The sequence below is a fragment of the Catharus ustulatus genome, chromosome 4 (assembly GCF_009819885.2).
Source record: "Catharus ustulatus isolate bCatUst1 chromosome 4, bCatUst1.pri.v2, whole genome shotgun sequence".
Taxonomy (NCBI): domain Eukaryota; kingdom Metazoa; phylum Chordata; class Aves; order Passeriformes; family Turdidae; genus Catharus; species Catharus ustulatus.
Genome location: NC_046224.1, coordinates 24,840,709 through 24,863,558, shown reverse-complemented (window position 1 = coordinate 24,863,558; position 22,850 = coordinate 24,840,709). Strand labels below are relative to the sequence as shown.

The 22,850-nt window shown below is 49.5% G+C and overlaps 1 protein-coding gene and 1 long non-coding RNA gene across 5 annotated transcripts in view; both read right to left on the bottom strand.

Moving 5' to 3' along the window:
• Positions 1-467: 467 nt before the first annotated feature.
• ELFN2 (extracellular leucine rich repeat and fibronectin type III domain containing 2) lies at positions 468-9,218 on the bottom strand. Its single transcript, XM_033057968.1, has one exon. It carries the CDS (start codon positions 8,875-8,877, stop codon positions 6,451-6,453), a length of 2,427 nt encoding a protein of 808 aa, XP_032913859.1. The 5' UTR covers positions 8,878-9,218; the 3' UTR covers positions 468-6,450.
• A 54-nt stretch (positions 9,219-9,272) lies between these two features.
• LOC116994866 overlaps positions 9,273-22,850 on the bottom strand; it is a 50,992-nt gene continuing 37,414 nt past the window's right edge. For all 4 annotated transcript variants that reach the window (XR_004417606.2, XR_004417605.1, XR_004417607.1 and 1 more), the window contains one exon: positions 9,273-9,494. This is a non-coding gene — a long non-coding RNA (uncharacterized LOC116994866). The remainder of the gene's footprint in view (positions 9,495-22,850) is intronic.

Here is a 22,850-nt window from a genome sequence, read left to right as displayed (position 1 = left end):
CAGGTAATAGCCAAGGGCAGAGAAGCAGTGTGTTTGGGGGAAGCAGGTGACCACAGGGTGCCTGGAAGAATCTTCCCATGCCCTGACCCAACTCTCTCAGTTTCACCCATACTCTGTTTCCTCCCATCCCATTCCATCCCACCCTACCCTGTTCTGTCCTGTCCCATCCTGCCCTGCCCCACTCCATCACCTCCCTTCCCATCCCATCCCATCCCATCCCATCCCATCCCATCCCATCCCATCCCATCCCATCCCATCCCATCCCATCCCATCCCATCCCATCCCATCCCATCCCACCCCACCCCACCACATCCCATCCCATCCCATCCCATCCCATCCCATCCCATCCCATCCCATCCCATCCCATCCCATCCCATCCCATCCCATCCCATCCCATCCCATCCCATCCCATCCCACCTTCTCTACCAGACAAGTCTGGAACAAATGGACTCAGAAGCAGCTTTTCATAGTTTTTGCTTGTTGATTTTTTTTTAGGTTTTTTGTTGGTTTTGTTTTTTTTTTAAATAAGAAATTTATTGCAAATATAGAAATTGATTTTCTCCATACAGGAATCTCCGAGTTGAGGAAAAACGATTTCGTGCCATTCAGTTTTAAAACAGGAGAAGAAGGAAAGAGAAAAAAAAAAGAAAGAAAAGAACAAGAAAGAAATACAATTCTAAAAGAAGAAAAGAAAAGAAAATTTTTAAAAAAAGAAGAAAGTAAAGAACATAACTCCAACTTAAATTTGTCCATACACAACCGGGGGGGGTCACAGGGTTGTTACGGAAGGAGGAACACCAAAGAGGCCACAAGGAGCCAGTCCCAGCAGCTGCCTCCAGGCCCTTCCTTACATTCAAGGGCTGACACCCCCTTCTGTGTGCCTGGCAGCTGCCCGCCCCTTCCCACCCCCTCACCCCAGACGCTGTGCTTGTGGATGGACCAGCCGTAGCAGCCCTGAGGGCCTGGCCTGACCCGGACAGCCTCTTCCTCTTCCCCCCAGGGAAGCTGGAGAGCAGCGGTGGGGACAGGCCGCCCCAGAGCAAGGCCTCACAGTGGCGGTGGTAGTGGGGGGAGGCAAAGGCCAAGCCGAACGAGGGGATGGGGCACACGGAGGGGGACCCGAAAGGGGGGAAGAGGGAATTTAACCCCTGGAGAGGCAGGGAGGAGAAGGAGTGGGGGAAGAGGGAGAAGAAGAAGAAGCCAGGCAGAGGATGCCCTCTCTCCCCCCAGGGACCGGGTGGTTGGGGCAGCCCTGCAGAAAGCTGCCCCAGAGCAGGATGGCCGGGGAGAGATGTGGGGCCACCTCCCCAGGGCGTGTGGGGGGACAGTCAGGGGAGGAGACCGAGAACGCCCCTCACAGTACAAGGCCAAAGCGGCTGAGGGACACGGCTGGGAATGCGTGCGTGGGTAGGGGGGACGCCACAGACGCTCCCCTCTGCCTCTTCTTCAGGGAGGGACCCAAAAACACCTGCTCAGACAGCGTGAGCAGGGCACGGCTGAGGTGGGGCAGGCTCCACCAGCCCTAAAAGAAACCCCCATAGCCTGGTGGGGGGTGGCACAATGTGTGGTCCCACACCAAGCCTCCCTCCTGCTCAGATGGCGGGACAGCAGCAGGCTGGCTCCAGCAAGAGGACATGGCTCCATGAGGCTCTTCTGGACTGCAGCTTGTGCGGAAGGAGGTGGTGATGGAGGGGATGTTCTCCAGGCTCCCAGAGGCTGTGTGTCCTTCCTGACGCAGCTGAGCTTTCCAGTCAGCAACAAGCATGGTAAATGTGCTTTTGGGGCCCTGGGTCCAGCTCCTGCCCACCCTGTAGCACTGAGCTCTGCCCTACAGAGAGGGGTCACAGCTCATCATAGCACTGCTGACTTACTCTCCACCTCCTCTCAGAGAGCCTTCACCCCTGCGCTCAGTCCTTTTCCTTGCTGTTCCCTTTGTCCCTTTATCATGCCATTCTTTCCACTGTAGCCATCTCTTCCCCAGGTCCTTCCAGCCTGTCCCTCTTCTACACCTTCTCCATCTCCCTCTGCCTGTTACCTCCTTGCCTCACCATTCCTTGGTCCCACCATACCTTATTCACCCCTACTGTGTCTTCCCCTCCTCTTTCTCGGCTCCTTTTCCACCTTCCTTCTGCATCTTCCCCTCCTTCCTTCAAGCCTGCCAGGCAGAGCCTCCTCCAGCAAGGCAGGCTGATTAGCATTGCAAACACACAGAGGCCTCCTCAACCCAACATAATTCTTCATTTGTCAGTCATGAATATTTCACACCTGCCTCAAGAGGGATTTATTCAGCATAGAAGAGTGGGGACGGGGAGAAGGGAACATGGTACTGCAGCATAAACTGGGGCAGCACCAGCAGATATGGGAAAGAGCTCTACCCCACAGGAACAGCATGCCTAGAGTCTCACCTTCACGCTCCTGGGTGCAGGACCCCAGCCCAGGCTTCTCCCCAAGGCTGTTCTTGGGGCTAGAGGGCAGGTCTGCACCCAAACTCATTCCTCAACCTCCACAATTTCCACTGAGGTGAACTGAACCCCTGTTTTCTCTGCCAACAGTAACCAAGGCAGAAATAAACTGTGAAAGGGTTTGGTCTTGGCCCCAGAGGTCCACTTTGCCCTGGGAGAAGGCAGCATTGAGGGACTAAAGCCAAGCCATAGAAACTTAGAAAATTCAGGCAGCCTCTCCACACTTTTTCCCAACAAAGAGGTTTTGAGGTTTCATCATGCCCTGCCCTCTACCAGGGCCAGCCAGGGGAGGGAATGCATAGGACCTACTTAATCCAAAGGTCTATGCAACCAATAAGAGGAAGGAGGTGGGAGATCTTGTAAGTGATTGTAACCAGTTCCACATCAAGTTTTCACTGTATCAGAGGTTTCCCTTCAGCTAAACCAGTCCACATTCCCTCAAGAATAACCTTGTTTTTTGGGAAAGAGCAACCAGCTCAAAGGGAGGGTGGTGACCATTTCTCTCACATGATCTATCTTGACAGGCCTCACTCCTGTTCCTCAATAACTAGGAGAAATGATGGCCACTAGAAAGAGCAGGCCTTTGGTATATAACACATACTCCTTTATACACGTGACCGTGAAAAGCAGCTGAGAGACCACATTTGGAGCAAGGGAAAGGGGGACACTGGAAAGAAGAAGGAATGAGGTCTATGGGGTGATTGGTTTGGGTTCTCTTTGGGGTATGTTCCCTCTCAAACTGGTAGGAGTCTCTCATAAAATCACATCAGGGATCAATGAAAGGAGCAGAAAAAACAGGGACAAGGACAGGAGAGACTTGGAGGGAGGAGGTTAAATTCCAACAAACTGGCACATACACAACAGGTGTTTGCTCAGAAAAATACAGTAAAATTGTCATGCAAATAGAACGTTAAATCTGCTTTCCTCCAACAGGGCTGACATCACTTTGTGAGCCCTCATCCTGAGGGAGGGAGCAGGACAAAGAAGAAGGGAGGAGGAAGGAAGGTGAGACACTTTGTTCCCCTTCCTTGCCCTCTTCCTCCCACAGAACAGTCCATCTTGTGCAAACTTCATCCAATGGATTGAAATGGGGGGCTACAGCTGGGAGAGAAATGGTTTTTCCCTCCTATCCAGCCTTACCCCCACCAGAGAAAAAAGAAGGGCCTGATGATACGTGTATCCCTGACCTTTCTTTTCTGCCTCATTGAGGTGTTGAGGGGAAAAAACAGAAACCTCTACAGGTTAATGCTCCCCTTTAAAGTATTGACTGAGCAGAACTGTTTACAAGACCACACAGCAGAGAAGCACAGGGAGGGAAGAGTTGGGGAGAGGAACAAGACTCCATCCCCCCCTTGCCTGTCATCCCCCTTTTCCTGTCCAATTCTGTGCCCCAGCCATTAGTCTTTTCTTCTTGGATGGTTGCTGTGCTGGAAGACCACTGAGCCTGCTCTGTGTGGTAGCTGGGGAGGTCTCTGTTGTGCCTAATTGTCTCTCACAGCATTTACCTGTCTTGGGACTGCTGTACACTCTCAACATGGAGGGACACCTGCCAGCAGTGATATGACTTTCCTTTGTGACTTCTCTTCATCCTCCTGCACACAGATGCGCACACACACGTGTGCACACACACCCCTTCCTCTGGGTTGAGTTGGAGTGTGGAGTCAGTCCCACAAACACCTCTGGGCTCAAGGCAAAATAATTCATTGGCTGTGGGAAAGCAGGCTGACAGTGAAAAGTCTGAGGCAATGGGGTCAGGACCTGGCTTAGGATTTTTACCATCAGCATCCCTACAAGGAAGAAACTCCACAGATTTTCATAGGTTTACACTCTGGGGACACCTGCTCTGGTCTTCAAGCACCAGACTCTGCCTACTACTCCCCCTCACTTACAGATGGTGAAATTGTCATCTGTGGCATAGAAGCCAGCTCTCACAGCTGGCATTGCTACTGCCTGGCACATAACAGGCAAGTTCTCTGCATGCAGCATGTAAATCACTCCTAGAGAAGCTCCTATACCCTCATCCTTCTCCCAGGGCCCCCAAAAACACCGGCTCTTCTGAGGAGCACTTCAAAGAGGAAATAACTACTTAGGGAGGGCCAACACAACATAGGCCCTCATCCTGATAGAGGTGAACTACAGTCAAGTGTTGGCCAGATCATGGAGAGGAGGCTCACTGTGTTGCATAAAGACGTGCCTGGCAGAAAAACCTTGAGGGAGATGGTGCCAAGATTGTGCTTCGTTGGGTTGTTCAAAAACAAGACTAGGTGGAGAGGGCAGTAGGCTCATTCCCAACTCTGTGACAGACCTTCTACCCAAGACGCAGAGATTGGGACCCAGCAAGTGCAACTGGGATTTTGTCAAGATGTGAAAGGATCCCTAAGAAAAGTTTGTCACACCTGTGAGGATGTGGAGGATTTAGGAGATGATGTGTTGCTCTCAGCCTCACGAGGGCCTCTACGCAGCCAAAGAAACACTGCCATCCATGTCCTCCTCTATCCCTGCACACACAGAACAGCTGCACACACAAAGGGAGCTTCTTCCAGGCCATCCTTCTTGGGCTACTTCCAGACCCCATTTTCACATCCTATTTGTTCCCTGTGCTCCTGTTTTCATACTAGGCTGGCCCCTATGCATGCCAGAATGTCCATAGCCTATACAAGAGAAAGACTCTGTGAGGCCAATCCAATGAGATGAGCAACTGAAATCCTGTTCCTCACATACACCTGGAAGTGAGGAGTTTGGATGATGCTCTTCTCATGGACACCCACCTCACAGCCCATGGTGCAAATCAGTTTGGAAGAGCAGCAGAAGCTTAATGGAGAACTTCCTCTGCTGAGGTTCTCTCCGGGTCCTCTCCTCACAGAAAGGGGGACATGAACAGAGAGTATTAAACTGACTACACAAGAGCAGCCTGAGCATAGGTGTGTGTGATGAGGAGGACCTCTGACCTGTAACACTCACGGAGAGATGGGAACCCTATACACCTCTGAGAGACCAGGCCTTCTTGCCTTTTCCTCCACCAGTCCTTGAGGACCTGGTTTGCCGTGCCAAAGAGAACATTCACAACCCATTTCTCCCCACCAACTGGCAGAAAACTGGCTCTGAGAAGGCCTGGAGAATGCCTGTCCCTCCAGAATTGCTGGTGTTCAGCAGCAGCAACGTGGCAGGAGAAGGGAAGGAGGAAGAGCAGCAAGGGCACAGAGCCTGTTATATTGTTGTCCTACCCGCCTTGGTCCTTCACATCTCTTCTCCTTCCTCTGAGGAGGACGGAGATTTGTGAAGTATCTAGATGGGAAGTTCAAGCCTAGAGACCCTTAACAGAGAGGGATAGGGAAGAGCAAAGGAAAAGAAGGGAGAGAACTTCTTCCAGCAATTCCCATCTGTCTTAGAAGGGGACAGGAGAGAGAGAAAAGCCTCCACTGCTAAAGAAAATGAAGGGAAAAGTTAGTGATGGAAGATTTGGCATAGCAGGTATACAAGGTGGACAAGGAAGCTTTCTAAACCAAAGTCCTTCCCTCCCACCCAAAAGAAAAATCAGCCTTCAACAGGAACAGAAAGATGAATAGTTCACAGCTGAGTTTCATGCCCCGTGAGTGTCCATCCCTGCCCTTCTCCTGCCACCACTGCCACCACTGCCACCCACTCCCTGGCCATTCCCACCCACTCACACTCCAACGTTGTTACCACAGTGTCAGAGTAGGACGCTCCTCCCAACCACCTGTGGGCAGAACAATGGTCCCCGTAACACAGTAGAGACAATTCGGCATGTGTGTGTGTGTGTGTGTGTGTGTGAGTGTGTGTGTCTGTGTGTGAGTGTGTGTGTCTGTGTGTGTGTGTAAGAGTTGTTGTAAACTTTAAGAAAAGGTTTTGTCAGTTTTGTATTTGTCAGGAGTATTTTGTTGGTTTATTTTTCACAGTCAAGTGGCTTTTTTTTTTTCTGGTTGTTGGAGGGGGGTCTTGGTTTGTATTGTTTCCTTGTGAGGAAGAGTCACAGCTTCTGCTGAGCAGAGACTCCTTTCCAGTAATCCAGGATGTCATGCAGATCCTCGTCCTTGGCAAATTGAACTTTCTTCCGCAGGGCATGCCCAGCTGCCATGTAAACCTCCTCCCTGTGATGCTTCTTGTAAGGCCGGAATCGCTCCCAGATCTTGTGGGTGCTCTCTGAGGAGTACTCGGGACTGGAGGAGTAGCCCGAGAAGTAGTGTCTGGGGGAGAGCTGGGAGTACGTGGAGTCTCGCTTGGACCGGGACAGTGGCTTGAGGAATGACACCCGCTGGCTCAGGGTGTCAGCACTTTCCTCATAGTACAGGGCCGGGAAGGAGTGACGGTGCTCACTGCAATGGTAAGAAGGCTTGACCTCCAAGTGGTGGATGGCGCTCGGAGACACCAAGGGAAGACGATCCAAAGGGCTGTTTAGCGGGCTGCCCTTCTCAATGTATTTGGAATCAGACTTGCTGAGTGGTGGGTGGTCAGGCACATCCAAGCTGAAGACCTTGGCGCTCTTGATGGAGCCACTAGAGGAGACACTGCAGGTCTTTCTGGCCACAGCAGCATCAGCACTGAGCTGGCGCTGCAAAGGGTGGTGGGAGCTTTCCTTGTAGGGTGGGGAAAGAAAACTGGGCCGCTCCAGCCCACTCGAGGAACCGGCTGGGATGGACTGGCACTCAAAGGCCATATCTGAGTCAACACCAGTCCCACCACCCAGGAAAGATGCTGTGTCCAGCTTGAGGGCATCAATACAGTTGTTGATGATCTGGTTGACCTTGTCTACCTCCTTGGCTATAGTAGAGATCTCAGCAGCTGAGCCTTGCCCATTGTCAAGCTCCCTCAGGTCCTCATCTCGCTGGGTTCTCTCCAGCCCGTCCCCACCACCAGTCCTCACCTCAATGTAGTTACCTTTAGTGGTGACTTTAGGAGTCTCCATCCCAGCGTCCATTGACTTTGATGGGGGCAACTTCTCCCCAATCATGGAGGGGATGGAGGACATCCGTGAGACAGGAATGACAGGTGGCTCACCCAGCTTCTGGGAAGGATGGACCATGGTACTGGTATCAATATCTGATCCATAACGCATTTCCAGAATGGTCTTTTTGACATTGAGTGACTTCTGTTTCTCCTCCTGCATCCTCCGCTTCCGCAGGCAGTAGTATACCACCCCCAGCACAATGACCATCCCAAAGAGGCAACCCAGAGTGGTCATAATATAGTGTGTAGTGGTGGAAGTGCTGGAAATAGGATCCTCCCTGCCTTTACTCCGGGTTGCAAAGGTCAGGCAAGTATGGTTGTAGCGCCTGTTGTTGCGGATAGAGGCCACACAGAATGTATAATCAGTATGGGCCTTCAGCTTGTTGACAGTGACATATTCCTTCTTGCTCTTTAGAGTTGCTATGTCAGAAACGTAGCTGTTGTTGTATTGGACCAGCACATACATCTTACTGTAGGGCATGGGGATAGTGACCATCAGGATGGCAGAAGTGATTGTGACATCATGTAGCTTGATGCTGGGACTGAAGGAAGAGTCAGTGGTGGAAGAAGCTGGAGGCTTGACTGAGAGGAAATCCCCAGGGCTGATGGCTGACCCCTCATCCAGATCTCGCTGGGAGTCAGGGGTGTAAGGAGTTGGGTTGACCCTGGAGAGGGAGGGGATGGTGCCCCCTCTGCACATGGACTGGAAGATGGTGATGGCATTGCGGTTGTGGTGAGGCCGAGGCACCAGAAGCGGATACCCAGCAAATTCCCGTGGAGTCTCACACTGGAGGCGGTCATAGTTCTTGGTGACATTGTTGAAGAGAGCCAGCCAGTTAAGAAAGCTGTAGAGGCTACAGTCACAGTTGAAGGGGTTGCCAGCCAGCTCGCACACCATCAGGTTGCTCAAGCTGGTGAAAGTGTTGCCCTCCAGACGGCTGAGGCGGTTGGATGACAGGTCAATGCTAATCAAGCTGGGGCACTCGGAGAAGGCAGTAGGGGTGACCAGCTCAATTAGGTTATGCTGCACAAAGAGGAACTGGAGACGGGCCATGCCCCGCAACATGCCCTCTGTCAGATTGGTGAGTTTGTTGTAGCCCAGCTGTAGGACCTGAAGGTTTGACTGACCCATGAAAGCTCCATCCTCAATGTAGGAGATCTCATTCTTGGTCAGGTTCAAATCAGTCAGGTTGCCGAAGCGGTTGAGGGAGGAGTACAGCACCACTTTGAGCTTGTTCTCGTTCAGACGCAAGTCATGCACCGTGCTGTTGATATGTTGGGGGATGGTCTCATACGGGGGCTGGTTCTGGCTGCAGATGGCCAGCCACACGTACCCTTTGTCCCCCTCAATCAGCCAGCAGTCACCTCGCACGGTGCCAGGGGAAAACAAGCAGAGCAGGGCAGCTGCCCACAACCCCAGGCACAGCATGGTCTGCAGTGGTGCCCTCATCAGGATGGGGGGAAAGAAATCCCCAACAAAAACCAACACCAAATCTCAGGATAACAGCAAAAAGAAACAAGGGGACAGGAACTGGGGTTTAGCAATGGAAGGGAATGAGCACTCCAGTCCTATCAGATGTCATCACCATTATTTCTTCTTGCCCTCTGGTTCAAGCCAGGAGCATAGAGAAAGGAAAACACATGCAATCTTCTTCTGGACCACCCAAAAGCTATGACCATGGATGTTTGGTTTGGAAGGGAACTACCTTGTGCTTCTTTTCTAAACAAAAATTCAGGCCAACAATAATGAATCTTCTTTGATGTTCATGAGCGACTCACACACTTTTTCCACTTTTCTCCCCTCCCACCCACCCCCCACCCACCCCAAAACAAACCCAAGTCTTCCCCCCTCTAGTCTTCCCCCGCCCCTCGACAGTGTGGTTTGGAGGAACAAGGCAGAGCTGCCTCCTGTGTCGCTCACGCTCCCTTGGTTTCTACTCCTTCTCTTCCTTCTTTCCTGGGTTCCCTCTGAGAAGCTTCAGAGCTTCAGATCAAACATGTCGAAAACAAAAATACAAAGAAGGAAAGAGCAAGTATGCACAAGAGAGATCCATCTGTCACTGGAATCTGGAAAAGAAAACACAAGAGAAAAGAAGAGGCATCATTTGGAAGGGTCTTTGAGATAAGTGTGTAGACAGCAATGTTTCATGAGAAGAGGGAGATGGGGAAGAGACACATTAAGGGGGGTGCAAGCAAGAGAGGTGTGGTACTGCCTGCCGTGCTGATAAGCCTTTGAGGAGGGAACCCTCACGATGTATAATGTCATATCAGGGATATGCAGAAGGGTATCCAGGCTCCCTTAAACAGTGTGATCACAGCCAGGGACCTGGGGGAAGGCAGTGGCGTGGGAGTAGAAGGGGAAGGGAAAGGAGAGTGGGAAACATAAAGCTGTTACTGCGGGGGCTCAAAACCCCTAGTGTAAACAAAGGCAAGCCCCAAGCACAGCCAAAGCCATGAATTTTCAGCTGCCTGAAAATGATGTACACAGAATGCATGAAGCAAGGAAAATGCAGACAAGCTTCTCCCCCTGCCCCCCCCAAAAAAGCCAAACATTTTTTCCTTTCCTTCCTTCTTTCCTTGATGCAAGAGGGATAAATAATTCAAGCCACGTGTGACCACTTCTGCTCTAAAAATTGTTCCTGACTCTTGGTGCATGGACAAGGCTGTTGAGGTGAACCAGTCTGGCTTGAGCACAGTGAGGGGCTGAGGAGCAGGCAGTGTGTCAAATACCAGCCTCCAGTCTCTCACCCAACACCAGAACTCCTAATCTGAAGCACATCACCCATCTACCCCCCACCAAAGAGAGGCGCACAGTTTACACCTTCATACTTTACTACCTCTCCTTGGGGGCTATAACACTGCCCCTTTGTAAGAAAACACACCTTGCAGACAAAGTCACATTTGCTTGTTAAACCCCAACAAATGTATTTCTGGGCAAGTTCCTGGTTCTGACTGTGAAGCACAGCCTGGAGCACCTTTCTCTCCAGCTACAGCTTCAACTCTTCTCCCTGTGCTGAGACAGGGGCCTGGCAGGGATGTCCTCAGGCAGCACAGAGGAAATAATTTCATACAGCAGATAAACCATGTGGGCACTCTGCTTTTTTTTTTTCTTTTTCTTTTTTTTTTTTTCCATTTTGAGGAGAAAGGAAACACTAAAGAAAACAGAGAAAATGATTCTTTGCTAATGAAAAATAAAGATCCCCTCTTGCCCCTTTTTTCTGGGGGGGAAGCTGCTCACTAAAGATATCACTGAAGCTTTTGCTGCAAAAGCTGAACCAATTTCTAGCACAGAGACACAAAGGGCAGAAATAAAATGAAGGAAGATAAATGAAGGAGGAGTGAACCCTTGAGGAACAAGGCTTACGTCTGTGGAGAAATCTGAGCTGATTTGGGTCTGTGGAATTACCAGGCCAGCTGGATTAAGGGATCAGAGATAGTGTCACAGAGAAACACTTAAATATTCAATAATCCAAAAAGTAAAGCCAAGACAGAGAAGGGAAGGGGGAGAAGAGCTAGACCAATGAAAAAGACAAAGAAAAAAACTCAATTCCTCACACAGCTCATTGTCTGAGGCCACCAAACTCATGTCACTTATGGTTGTCATATGATGGCCTTCAGCTGCTGCCTCAGCTTTGCCTCAGCCAGCAATGAAGCAGAAGGCAGAGGTTTTTACAGTCTGTTGCTTTGTTTCTCAGCCTGGTAATCCAATGAGAAATAATTTCCTGACACTGTTTCCCCAGATGCATCAGATAGGAGGCACATCTGGCTCTCCACAGGTTGGGACCCACAGGCCTCTGATATTCCTCAGTGCCAGTCCCCTGCCTTGTTCCACCATTTCCAGAGGTGACTCCATGCAGAGACACAGCCAATTCCCCATATCATCTCTGTCCATTTACCTTCCTCTCTAATGTTCCTTCACTTCACCTGATTTCTTCCACTGAACAAAGGAGTGGCAGATACTATCAAGCTTTTTGCACTTTGGTTCCCAAAGTATGCCCACCCTAGGCAGAGGCCAAGGGCAGCCCCTGAGCAAGCAGTGGAAAGATTTAGGGATTAGAGATTTTAGCCAGCATCCTTCTCTGAGCATTATGTTCTGGCCTGCCTGTCTCACCTCCCCAATTACTCTGCACAATATCCAGCTCTACAGGAACATCCCAGCCCCCTTGCTTTGTCCCCTTCTGGTAGGGCAGATTGCTCCAAAAGGTGTGCTGAAGGCACCATTGCCAGCTGTAGCTTGTTCATGGTGCACAGACAGAAACTCTGAGGCCAGGACCATGTTCCTCTGCAGCAACCCCAGCAATCCCTGAGAGCCACCCCATCCCACTCAAAGAGCTGCACTCAGGCAGGACAGAGAGGGTTTGGAAATGCAGATGTCCTAGTAGCCTGGAAAGAAAAGAGTTGGGAGGGTTAGGGCTGGATGGAAACCGAGGTGGTGTTTATCGTTTCTATTTGCCAAAACCAAGGGGACCATGCAGAAATTCCTGCTTCGTGTCCACCTCCCACCTGGGCTGTGTAGCCTTGCCTCAGCCACAGACCACAGGAAGGGTCAAGCCACTCCTCAAGCCAAACTCATTGGTCCCCTTGGGTCCCCAAGGTAGCCATGTATGAGAAACACACAGACCTAGACATTCTTCCCTCAATGTTCCTCTATCCCCACTATCATGTTGATTTCAAGGGCCCTGAATCCAGCCCAATCCATGGCCTACTGCACCCCTGCCCACAACCCAGAACCCCATTTCAACTCAGCCCAACACTATCAGTCCCTGCTACAGCAATGCTGTAGAAGTGCTGGTCTCCAACTGCACCATAGCCATGCCCTGCTCTCTAAGGAGCAGCTGCTCCCTGACCCTGGCAATGCATATTCAAAGGGAGGCCCAGAATGAGGGACAGCACTGTGCCCTCCTGTAACTCTCTACAGCCAAAAGAACATAAATCACACAGCACTGGAGTCCAACAGCACTAGGAAGCAACACTCTGTCCTTTTTGCTGGCCTGAAAGGTGCTGACAAGGGAGTTGGCTGTTTCCCTCTCTTGCTTCTCAGGCAACAGAGCAAAAAGGCACAGGGATGGAGTGTGGGCAGAGAAAGCAAGAAAGTCCAGCACAGCAGAGAGCCAAGGAAGGGGGATGCAAGAGTTGTAGAGAACTTATGGGCAAGAGAAAAAGCTAGGACATGGGCTATGTTTTGTATGAAAGGTACAAGATAGCCATCTCCATGTGCTGGGCTTGTTTCATTGTAGGGTTCCAACACCCTTCAGTGTCACCCAAGATTTACAACAAGCCCTTGGCTCCCGGCCATCCTCATGTACGTGTGAACATGAAGGAACAGTAGTGACATTGCACCCGTGAAAGCTGTGCTCTCCCTTGGCTGGCACAAAGTCAGCCTATCAGCTCCCAACTGATTTCCCTCTGCTTTATCGTCTATTAATGGATTCCTCAATGTTATTGGCATTTATCTGCAGCACTTAGGAGAAGAGCAGGCGGCCACAGGAATGGTTCCATTGTTCAGAGGAAAGAAAAGAGAAGGGAAGGTGAAACAGAGAGTAAAGAGTCCCAAATCTGAGTCAGGAGGTAGGTGTTGATGGCCACAAACATCCCTTTGACTTGGAGCTCAAGTTCGCACAGGGGCTGACAAAGAATTGATGTCACTAGTGAGATGGCAGCATAAAATACAGCCAGTGAAAGTATGGAGAGGCAGGATAGGATGCACAGAGACAAACTGGGGCCTAAGGGAGTAGAAGGACCAAAACTGAAAGAGAATCCAAGGCAACCAGAAAAGTCACAGCTGCAATTTGGGCCTAAAATTCTGATCTTGCCAACCTTGTCCTCTTGGGGCCCCATGCACTGGAAAAACCAGCACTTAATTCTGCCATTGCTTAAACGGTGCTAAGAGCCTCCCATTTGAAATGCATGCATTAAAAACCTGCCAAACACTCTTGACTCCTCTGGGGACACCCCGAAACCAGGCCAAAGCTCCTGCTGCTTTCTTAAGCTTCATGCTGCAGCTGAGCATCATCCCTCTTCCCGGCTCAGTGTGCTGCCTGCTTCTGGCAGGCCTCGGGCACAAACTATCTCCAAGGGACTCTGCCTCCTCTTCTCAGCTTTAAGGTCCTTCCAGGATTTCTCTAACTACTTTCTGAAAGAAGAGCCTTTCACAGAGATGCCAGACACTCAAAATTCATGCCTTACTTGAAGGGACTTTCCCTATCTGCTGGGTAGTTTCTGTAATTCATAGTGGTCTGAGCATCACTGCAGCCATCTCAAATCACCACCCAGAGATTATCCTTGCTTTTGCACCTGGCTCTAATGGAAGCACAGTGCTGTGGGAGAAGCTTGCAGCACAGCTGTGGCACTTACATGACAGCAGTCCCTTCCCTCTCAGCCCTGCTTCCAGGGAATTTTTGAAGGAGTTAACTTCAAGTCATGCAGCACAGAACCTGTGACTGTGCCCAGAGATGCTCCAGAAGCTCTGACAAGTCTGGGGCCTAGAGAAGAGGGAGCAGGAAGCTGATGACTTGTGGTTTTGCGGCAGGGAAGAAATTTGTGCGTGCATGAGAGAGAAATAATGCCTTCTACTGTAGATTCTCTGATGTTCACCAAGAGCTGAGCTCACACAACACTTTGCTTTAATGAAGGTTTCTTCCTCATGTTCTCTCTTCTCTAATTTATCCCCTATTTTCATGGAACACATAAGATCTCAACATCTCTCAGTTCCATTCCAATGTTACATTTGTTTGAAATCAGCCCTGTAGCTTCAAAAATCCAGAGGTCAAAGGAGCTGTACAGCCACACTAGAAAGTCATGCGACAAAAGGTGATTGCATGTCACTAACCAGACAAAGCCTTTATACCTTACAGGAGTTGAACTGATTTCAATGAGTCGTGCTGAATGGTGTCCACTCCACCTTAGAGGCTCTGTGAGTTTGGCAGAGTGCTGTTGTAAGAGAAATCTCATGCTTCAGCTCTGGGCAGGTTCATTTAACCCTATACAAATCCACAGTGCCTGCAGGTAGAAAATTCATTCCTCTGAGAGCTGGGCTGGCCCTGCCATGAATGGGAGGAAGATTGCAGCTCCCAAACTCCAGCTGTCCCTGACATCTGGAAGCCCAAACCACTAGGATCCCAGCAAGACACTGGAAACCAAACAAGATCCCAGCTGCTTCTCACAGGACGCCACTGCAAGGATGCTCACAAAGCTCAAATTCCAACCAGGAAGGATGGGACCCTGCAGAGAGGAAAGGAAAAAGGATGAAACACAGGCTGCAGTACCGCCCCAAGACCATGCTGCTCTGCGGTCCTGCCCTTTGGCCAGTTTGGGGCATGGGAAGGAAAAATTCAGAAGGAAAAATTCTCACACCCAGGCTCAAACAGACACGCTGCCTTGACTCCAAATCTTTGCTGGTACAAACAGCTTAAATACTAACCATGATAAAAACCCAACATGTGGCTGTATATAAAGCCCCTGCTCTCCCATTGCGCCTCCCCAACAGCGATTAGATGCCTAATTTGTTAGGCAGCAAGAGAGAGAGAATGGGAAGGCTCAAGGGAGAAAAATGAAGCAGCTCAGAAGCATGAAAGAGAGAGCTTTAGAAGCATAAATCTTATTTTAGAGTGATAAATACTGGCAGAAAGGTCTTTCATATGACTGTGGTTCCCTGGCAGGCCAGAAAGCCACTTTTGTTTTCCAAAGTGAAATGGTTACCTTTTATATTAATATGATTATTGAAGATTAAGGAGGATTTGCATCAAGCCAGCTCCACCCAGCGAGCCTGAAGCAGCAATCCACAGAAGCGAGTACATGGGGGTAGGCTTGGGAAACAGCCTTCTCCAGGTAGAGCATGTCAAGAGACAGAGGTTCCACAAAAAAATTATCAGTAATAAGGCTGCCTTCAGTGCTCTCCCTCCAGAGCGGGGAGGGTGGCCTGGGAAACATACTGCCCTTGTCATGCCATGAGCCCAGACAGGAGGCTGTAGAAAGGCTTAGAAATAATTCCTGCTGGCCATGGGGAGGGAGCATGGGGTCTGTGTGACTCTCTGTAGGGATCTGCCATAGGGAGTGTGACAGCAGGACTGGCTCTGCCTGGTGCACTGGAATGGGTGTGAGCCACTATAGAGAAAGCTGTGGCTCTGTGGGCTCCAGGGGTGAGAGGTGGAGGGGGTGCGTGTGAGGAGGAGTCGCTGTAGGTGATGGGGTGGATATGTGTGCTGGGGGTGGATGTGGTTTAGTCATCTAAATCAGTGCTGGCTCCTGGGGAGGGAGGAATTGCCATGGAGAGCCAGGCAAAGGCTGTTTGTGAGTTTATGCCTGCGTGCATGTGTGCTGGCATGCAGCAGGCACAGCGGAGAAAGGGGTGGGAGTGCTCGGTTGTGTGAGAGGCGCTGCAGGGGACGGGGTGGGAGTGCAGGCTGCATGTGGGCGTGCAGGGATCATGGAGACAGCCAGTGTGTGTTGGGGAGAAGGGCTGTAGGGAAAGGGGTGGGAACGCTCCTTGTGTGTGTGTCCTGACGTGAGTCACTGCAGGGTGTGAGGGCAGGCTCTGTGCATGTGCACGGTGGAGGGGCTGCTCTAGGGGACAAGGAATGACCTCTGCTGTCTGTGAGGTTTTGAGGGGCAAAGGCACAGGAATGGCAGCTCTGCATGAGCGTGTGTGAGCTGCTGCAGGTTACAGGCCAGGATTGTAGGCTCTGGGAGCATGTGGCAGGCAGGGAACACTGTCCATCATAACAGCATGTCCATCATAAGATCGGGAGAAATCCTTGGGCTGTATGTGGTGTCACTGCAAAGATCCCCCCACCTCCTCAGGGTCATTGTGATACCTCTGCTGTCCTGTGCTGGCCTTGGTATCCTTTTTCCTTCAACAAGTCCTGGCCCTCACCAGTCTGACTATGAACAGCCTGAAGCTGTTTGAGAGATGCCCTCACTCCAAACCAATACGTCCGGTATTTCTGGATACTAAAAACATCCCCAGCAACCCAGCAGTGCCAGTTTAGAGTGCTGCCAAATATGCTAACCTGCAGGTAGCAGGAAAAGGGCATGGTCCTTGAATTACAGAACACTACAGTCACAGGGGGGACTCAGAGCCTAAGGAATCACTTCCTGACATGCATGGGCAGCCATTTGCCCTGTGTAGGACACCTCCAGGCCTGCAAACTCCTACAGGGCACGGGCATCAGCATTCAAGCATCCGTCAACATTCTCTCACCTTCCAGCCACCCTTGTCCTGGGTGGCCACCTGAGAGAGATTTTCTCACTGGCAGTGAGACCCTCAGCCCCTCAAAGCTCTTCCTCAGGTCAGTGCATGCCTGGATTCAGCAAGAGAAGTAGCTCACACTGGACAGGGCATTATGTTTCCACAGGAATGCTTCCACCTTTTTCCATCCTCCACCTGCAGGCAGTGGCACAGCTCAGCCCCGCTGGGGAGGGACCCTCCTCCCGGCCGGCTCGCCCACCTACATTTCAAGATAACATCTGACATGCATTTTGACACAACCGTGCCTCCCCTCTCTTTTCCCCACTACCTTGCCTTGTTTAGAGCCTGGTTTTTTTCTTCCATTGCCAAAACACAATGACTGTTATAATTAACAGATTATCTCAGTGCGACAGCTGCAGTCCTTTGAAAATTAGGTTGAATAACAGGATCCTGCCGTATGGTAATTTCTTTTCATCTCTCAAATATTTTCTCTCTCTCACTCTCATTTCTACCTCATTTCTATTTTTCTTTCTTTTCTCTCTCCCCCTCCTACATTTCACCAGCTCCCTGACTGCATGAGCAGTATCTTCAGGGTGAGACAGGCTGAAGGGCTCTCTCTGCCTTCATCAGCTGTTTTCATTCCCCTTCTTTTACTTCCACACCTCACAGAGAAGCAGTGCTTGTAAGTAAGCTCATAAACACATCAGTAAAATACATGTCCACCAGAGGAAATGGTCAGGAGCCTTCGCTGAAGCCCCACTGACTCAGAAAAACAGCACAGGGAATTTCATGGGGAGGGGAGAAACTGGGCTGCAGTAGCCTGAACCATTGCATGCACCTTTGCCACAGGGAGCTGAGTGCAACGGTGCAGCTGAGTGGTTTGCACTGTTAGCCAGGGTGCTCTACCCACCCACTACCCGTCCGCCTTCTTGCTGACTCAGTATCTGCCCCTGACTCACCACTTGCTCACTGAATGGGGACTGGCAGTACTTACACGGCATCCTTCCCTCTCGCTCAGGCAGCAGCTCTGCCACTTACCACCCCCTTTCCCATTATCCACCTACATCTGTCTCTCTACCGACTCAATCAACCCAAGGCAGCCAGAAAAGCAGCTTGCTGTGGATTCAGGGTTCCAAAACCAAAATAAGAACTGCTCCCAGCTGGACCCGAATTAAAGGCTGTGGAAATCTCCTCCTCTGGGACTAGAGATCCCCTGGCCCTAGCTGTAAATGGGACTGATCCATTCACAGAAGTGCCTGGACTCCTCCTCAGTCTCTGTTTGGGCAGATGTGCTACCACACAGCATTTCAGGCTGTGAGGATGACCAGCCAGACATGTGGGATGGGTCTGTTGGAATGGTGTCCAGGATTTGGCAACTGAAAGGTTTCAAGTTCATTATGTTCTGGACTCAAGAAGTCTGCAACTTTGTTGTTGACTGCACCAGGAGCATTAGTTAATTATTCTCAATGCCTGGCTCAAATGCAGGCAAAATGCCTTGGTCCTGCACTGCTTATTTCAGCCATGTCTGTAATCTATATAATATCATCTGTTACACTTAAAGACCCTTTTTTCATTTTCAAAAACAGGGAGGGATTCCTCCATACGACATGTCCATCACAGCCCAGCACTCCGCTGCAGAAGCCAGTTCCAGCTGTGTCCCGGGCCTCCTCCTGCCTCCTCAGCACAGCCATTTCCTCTCCTCCTATGGAGTTCCACCTCATTTATTTTCTTAATCCCAACTCGGTAGAACAGAAACTCTTTGTCACCATTATTCTGCCAAAAGCCAAGCAGTTTTATAATAAACACTTATCCATTCCATTGTATTTCAGCAGTCTCCAGCAATGCTTCTCCTCATCGTCCGTGATCTCTCTCTTTTCATCCTTTGCCATCCTCAACCCCGCACTTTCTCTGCTTTCACTCCAGGCCCTGTGATAGCTCATGGCACTTATAGCACATCTCCTCATTCATTCACTGTCACTTACCCAAATGTTACCTTCATTTATTAATTCTTCTTTTTTCTAGTAGCATCCCTCCTCTGAGTGCTTTGTACAGTCCTACTTACGTATCCAATAATAGTATTTTCCCAATGAGTGAGTCATATACCCCTTTGCTGACATTTAGAATTCTCCTTGTTCTTTGAAACACGTTTATTCATTCCCCATCTCTACAATTATATATGTCTACTCATGGTGTTGCATTTCCTACAGCAGCTGTGCAGCAAACAGATGATTCGTGCAAATAACCCAGCAAAATACTTTCTCCTCCTGGTACCTTGACATCCTCCATTTTAATTATGTAGGCCAAAGCTAATTCAAGCTATGATGCAATCAAAAATACGGGACAGCTCAGTTTAAAAAAAACCCCCACCCTTTCCCTTGTTCTTGCTCAGTCCAGTTCTCCATCTTATTTCCACACCTATTTCTGCTCTGCTTCTTTCGGTGCTGTCAGTAGCAGAGTACATGGAGGCTGCAATTGTTATCGGGCCTCTGATTTCATAGGTGCTGAAAATATTTTCAGTGAGAAACAAACTTTGCTTCAGACTGTTTCCAGGCTGAAGGGACCGTTAAAAAAAAAAAAATAGCATTACTCAGCTATTACAGGCACATAAATGTCTTACCCACTTACTCACGTAATAGGTACTTCATGGCCAGGGAATGTTGCTTACTCCCCTAAATCTCTGTCCAGGTAGCCCTAGAAAGCAATTAATCTGGCAGCCCCTCCTTGTTTCTCACCATGGCCCTTTTCCTTACCCCACAGTTCTTTGTTTCTCTTTTGAGTCCTTAGTCACCCTTGCATATTCCGTATTTTATTTATTCCTTACTACTCCTCTTAATCTGCATAGGCCAAACCCTAAGCTCTGGAGTCATCCTGACTCATTTTCTACCCAGGAAAAGCAATGATTTATATCAGTGGGAAAGCCTGTGATGTCAATCTGGACAGAGACTGATTCTGCACAGGGACTCCCACATGATTATTTCTTGTTCTCACCCATTCAGGTCTCCATTTAGCAACACACTTAAGCATGCACCCAACTGTAAACCCATGCAAGTCCCATTCAGCTTCTCAATTGTTTTCCTCTGCAACATCTGTGTTGATGGCTCCCACATCTTCCAAACACAACAGATTTTCCCTCTGTGCTTCCTCTTCCTAACCTTTCTGTTACCCACTCACCAACATCCTTCCTCTTGCTCTGAGAAATTAATTTTTTTCCCTTTTTTTCCTTTGCTTGTTTGGATTTTCTTATTTTCGCTGCTGCCTGGGGACTCCAGCTTGTAATTTCACCTCCCTGTTCCTGAGATTGCTATGTTGAATAAAACACTGGCTTCCCCCTCTTCCCTCCAGAATTCTGAAATACTGAATTGGGCCACTAAGGAGAAAAGCTATTGGCCAGGACTGCTGTCTCTGATACTGAAACAGAGCTGGCAGTAATATTTACAGGCGACTTTGAAAGCTCCAAGGATGGCTTGTGGCCAAAAATGATGATATCCACCCCCTCTTTTTTTTAATGATGTCTTCCTATGACTCAGTCTGGTCCATAAGTCAAAATAATTTTTTTTTTTTTACCCATCTTCCCTTTAAGCAACGAGAACAAGAGCCTAAGAACAGAACGCTGTAGCATCACGGACAGGACAAGTTACGTCACGAGTAATGCAACTTGGGGTGTCCTTGGTAGCTTTAAAAGAAGCAGAACAAAAGGCATATGTCCTCTTTCCGGAGAAATGAGTTTTGGCAGAGCTAAACTGGCAATTGCCTGAGTTTTCTAAACTTAGTTTTATCTGTAAGCAAAGCAAGAAACATGCGGGAAGCAGAGACACGGTGACCTCAGGGGCTCATGACTTCCCAGGCTCAGCAAGGAGCTGTCATGCCCTTTATTATCCACCTTTGTGGGGAGGCAGAGCCTGGAATAAAGGGAGGGTGTCGGGGGAGCTGTGGCAGCTGTTTCAAAGTGGGGCTGTGGTGTACCAGCCCAGGCTGCCCGCACACCCATACCTCTGCCTCCAGCCACGCACCCTGCAGCACAAACAGCCACTCAAATGCTTGGGAAAGCAGCAGTTCAGCCTGAGACCACTTAATCTGCTCCTCGCCTTTTTGTCTGCCAGTGGCAGGGAAAAAATGCATGTTTGGAAATTGGCAGTGCTGCATATAGCATTACCAGGCTGGAGTTATACTGACTGCTAGACTGCTACAGGAAAAAAAACCAAACAAAACCAAACAAAACCAAACAAAACCAAACAAAACCAAACCAAACAAACAAACAAAAAAAACAAACCCACCACCACCATCAAAAAACCAAGCCCCCCAAAAAACCCAAAACAAACAAACAAATAACCCCAACAAACAGAAAACCAAACAAACCAAACAAAAAACCAGGAAAAATCAAAACAAACAAAAAAATGTAGAAGAGGGGAGCAGGCTGTGAGCTGTGAAGAAGGGTGGGGTGTGAGCGGGGGAGAGCCAGGCAAGGAAATAGGAAGAGAAATGAGACAGTCCTGTATCCAAGAGTAGATACTATGATGATGGGGACATTAAGAATATGATAGATAGGCAGGGAAGGAAGGCAAGCAGACAGAGGAAGGTACAGAGAAAGAGACCAAGACAAGAGAGGGAGGGAGGGAAGGAGGGAGGGAGGGAGAAGGAAGAGAGAGAGGCAGAATTAATTTAGGAGGAATATACTGAAAACATAATCTTCTCAACAGAGTTAAAAAAGAGAGTGAGAGAGAATTAAACAAACAGCGACAGGAAACTGAGAAAGAATAACTTTTTTTTTATGAGCTTGTTAACATTTGTGAAGTTAAGTAACCCTAAATTTATGCCATTAATTTGCATGTATTACATTTTTTTCTGTGCTGCCAGTTTATAGTCTCTGTGAAACCTTTAAAAAGTGGCTTTTTTTTCTCCTTTTCCCTTTGCCTGTGTTAATTAAGGCTTGTGATATATGTATATTTTTACACTGCTGCTGTGCTCTAGCATTTAATCATGAAATGGGTCTTTTTGCCTTTTCTTTGGGCTGCTCCTGCCTCATCCTTTCCCCTCCACAGAAACCTGAGGAGGCCCACCCATCTGCACCGATGTGCAAGCATGCCTAGAGCCAGACTGAGATCTTATGATCCCAAGCCGGGATTCTCCCTGTCAAACAAGGCAGCTTTCACAAGAGGGAGAGGATCTTCAGCTGCTGAAGGGTTAACACTTCCAATGCACTAGGGCATTCACATTGCCATACTGAAGCACATGGTATTTACACATTAGCAATCACTGGGGAGCCATAAATCGGATTCTCAGGGGAAATCCAGCCAGAATGAGATTCCTAATGAAGGAAGTCACAGCCAAAGCTGGGGGAGGCACAAGTGACAGATACCCTCTAATCGGCTGCTGGAATAAAAGGGGATGAAGGTCATCCTCCAGGGCTTTAGTAGCACCTAGAATTATCCAACCTAGGATGCACACATAGAAAGAGCTGCTGTAGAAAACGCGAGTCTGGTTTCTCCCCTGCTTCCAGAGGACTGCACCAGACCAGTTCTCAGGGGCAGTGCCCCTCCTCTCCTCCCAAGGACACTCCTTTCTGGGCAGACACATCTCCTGAGCACATTGCTGACTTTGGAAGTGCCCAAGGCCAACACAAAGCGTAGCTGGTGGAGCCCTTTTGGCAGCTGTCCCAGCGAGCATATTTCTGAGCTCAGCTGGACAGGAGTCCTGGTCCTAAATGTGCTTTGATTGCTTTGCTCCTCTTCAGAGGCTCTGTTTCTCCCAGCTGTAAGTAGAGTTTGCTGAAGCAAGAAGCAGGTTGCTAAGGCTGGTTTGGATGCTGTTTGGTCCTTAGTAGAGCTGATGGGACTCATCTTGTTAAAAGCCAGCTGAGCTGAGACCATGAACAGTGAACATTGATTCGGACCTAATCACCCTCCATGGGAGACATAGCAACTGGAGGAGGAAATAAGAGAGATTGCTGGTCACAGCAGAGGTGGTGTTCCCTCATCCCCTGTGGAGGAACCTTGTGATCTCCTTGGGGTCTGGCAGGCATATGAGAGGTCTCTGGAGGGTCTCTGCTGAACTGGAGTTGGGAAGGAGAGGTAGGGGAGACAGTCCAGGCTTTCCATGCTGTCATTTATTTTGCCATATGGGGGTGTTGAGCACCAGAGAGGATATTCTGATTTACTCCCTGGCTTACTGTTGCTGTGGCAACGGGAGAAATACAGGCCAAACCAGGCTGCATCTGCAATGTGGTGGTAATAGAGAGT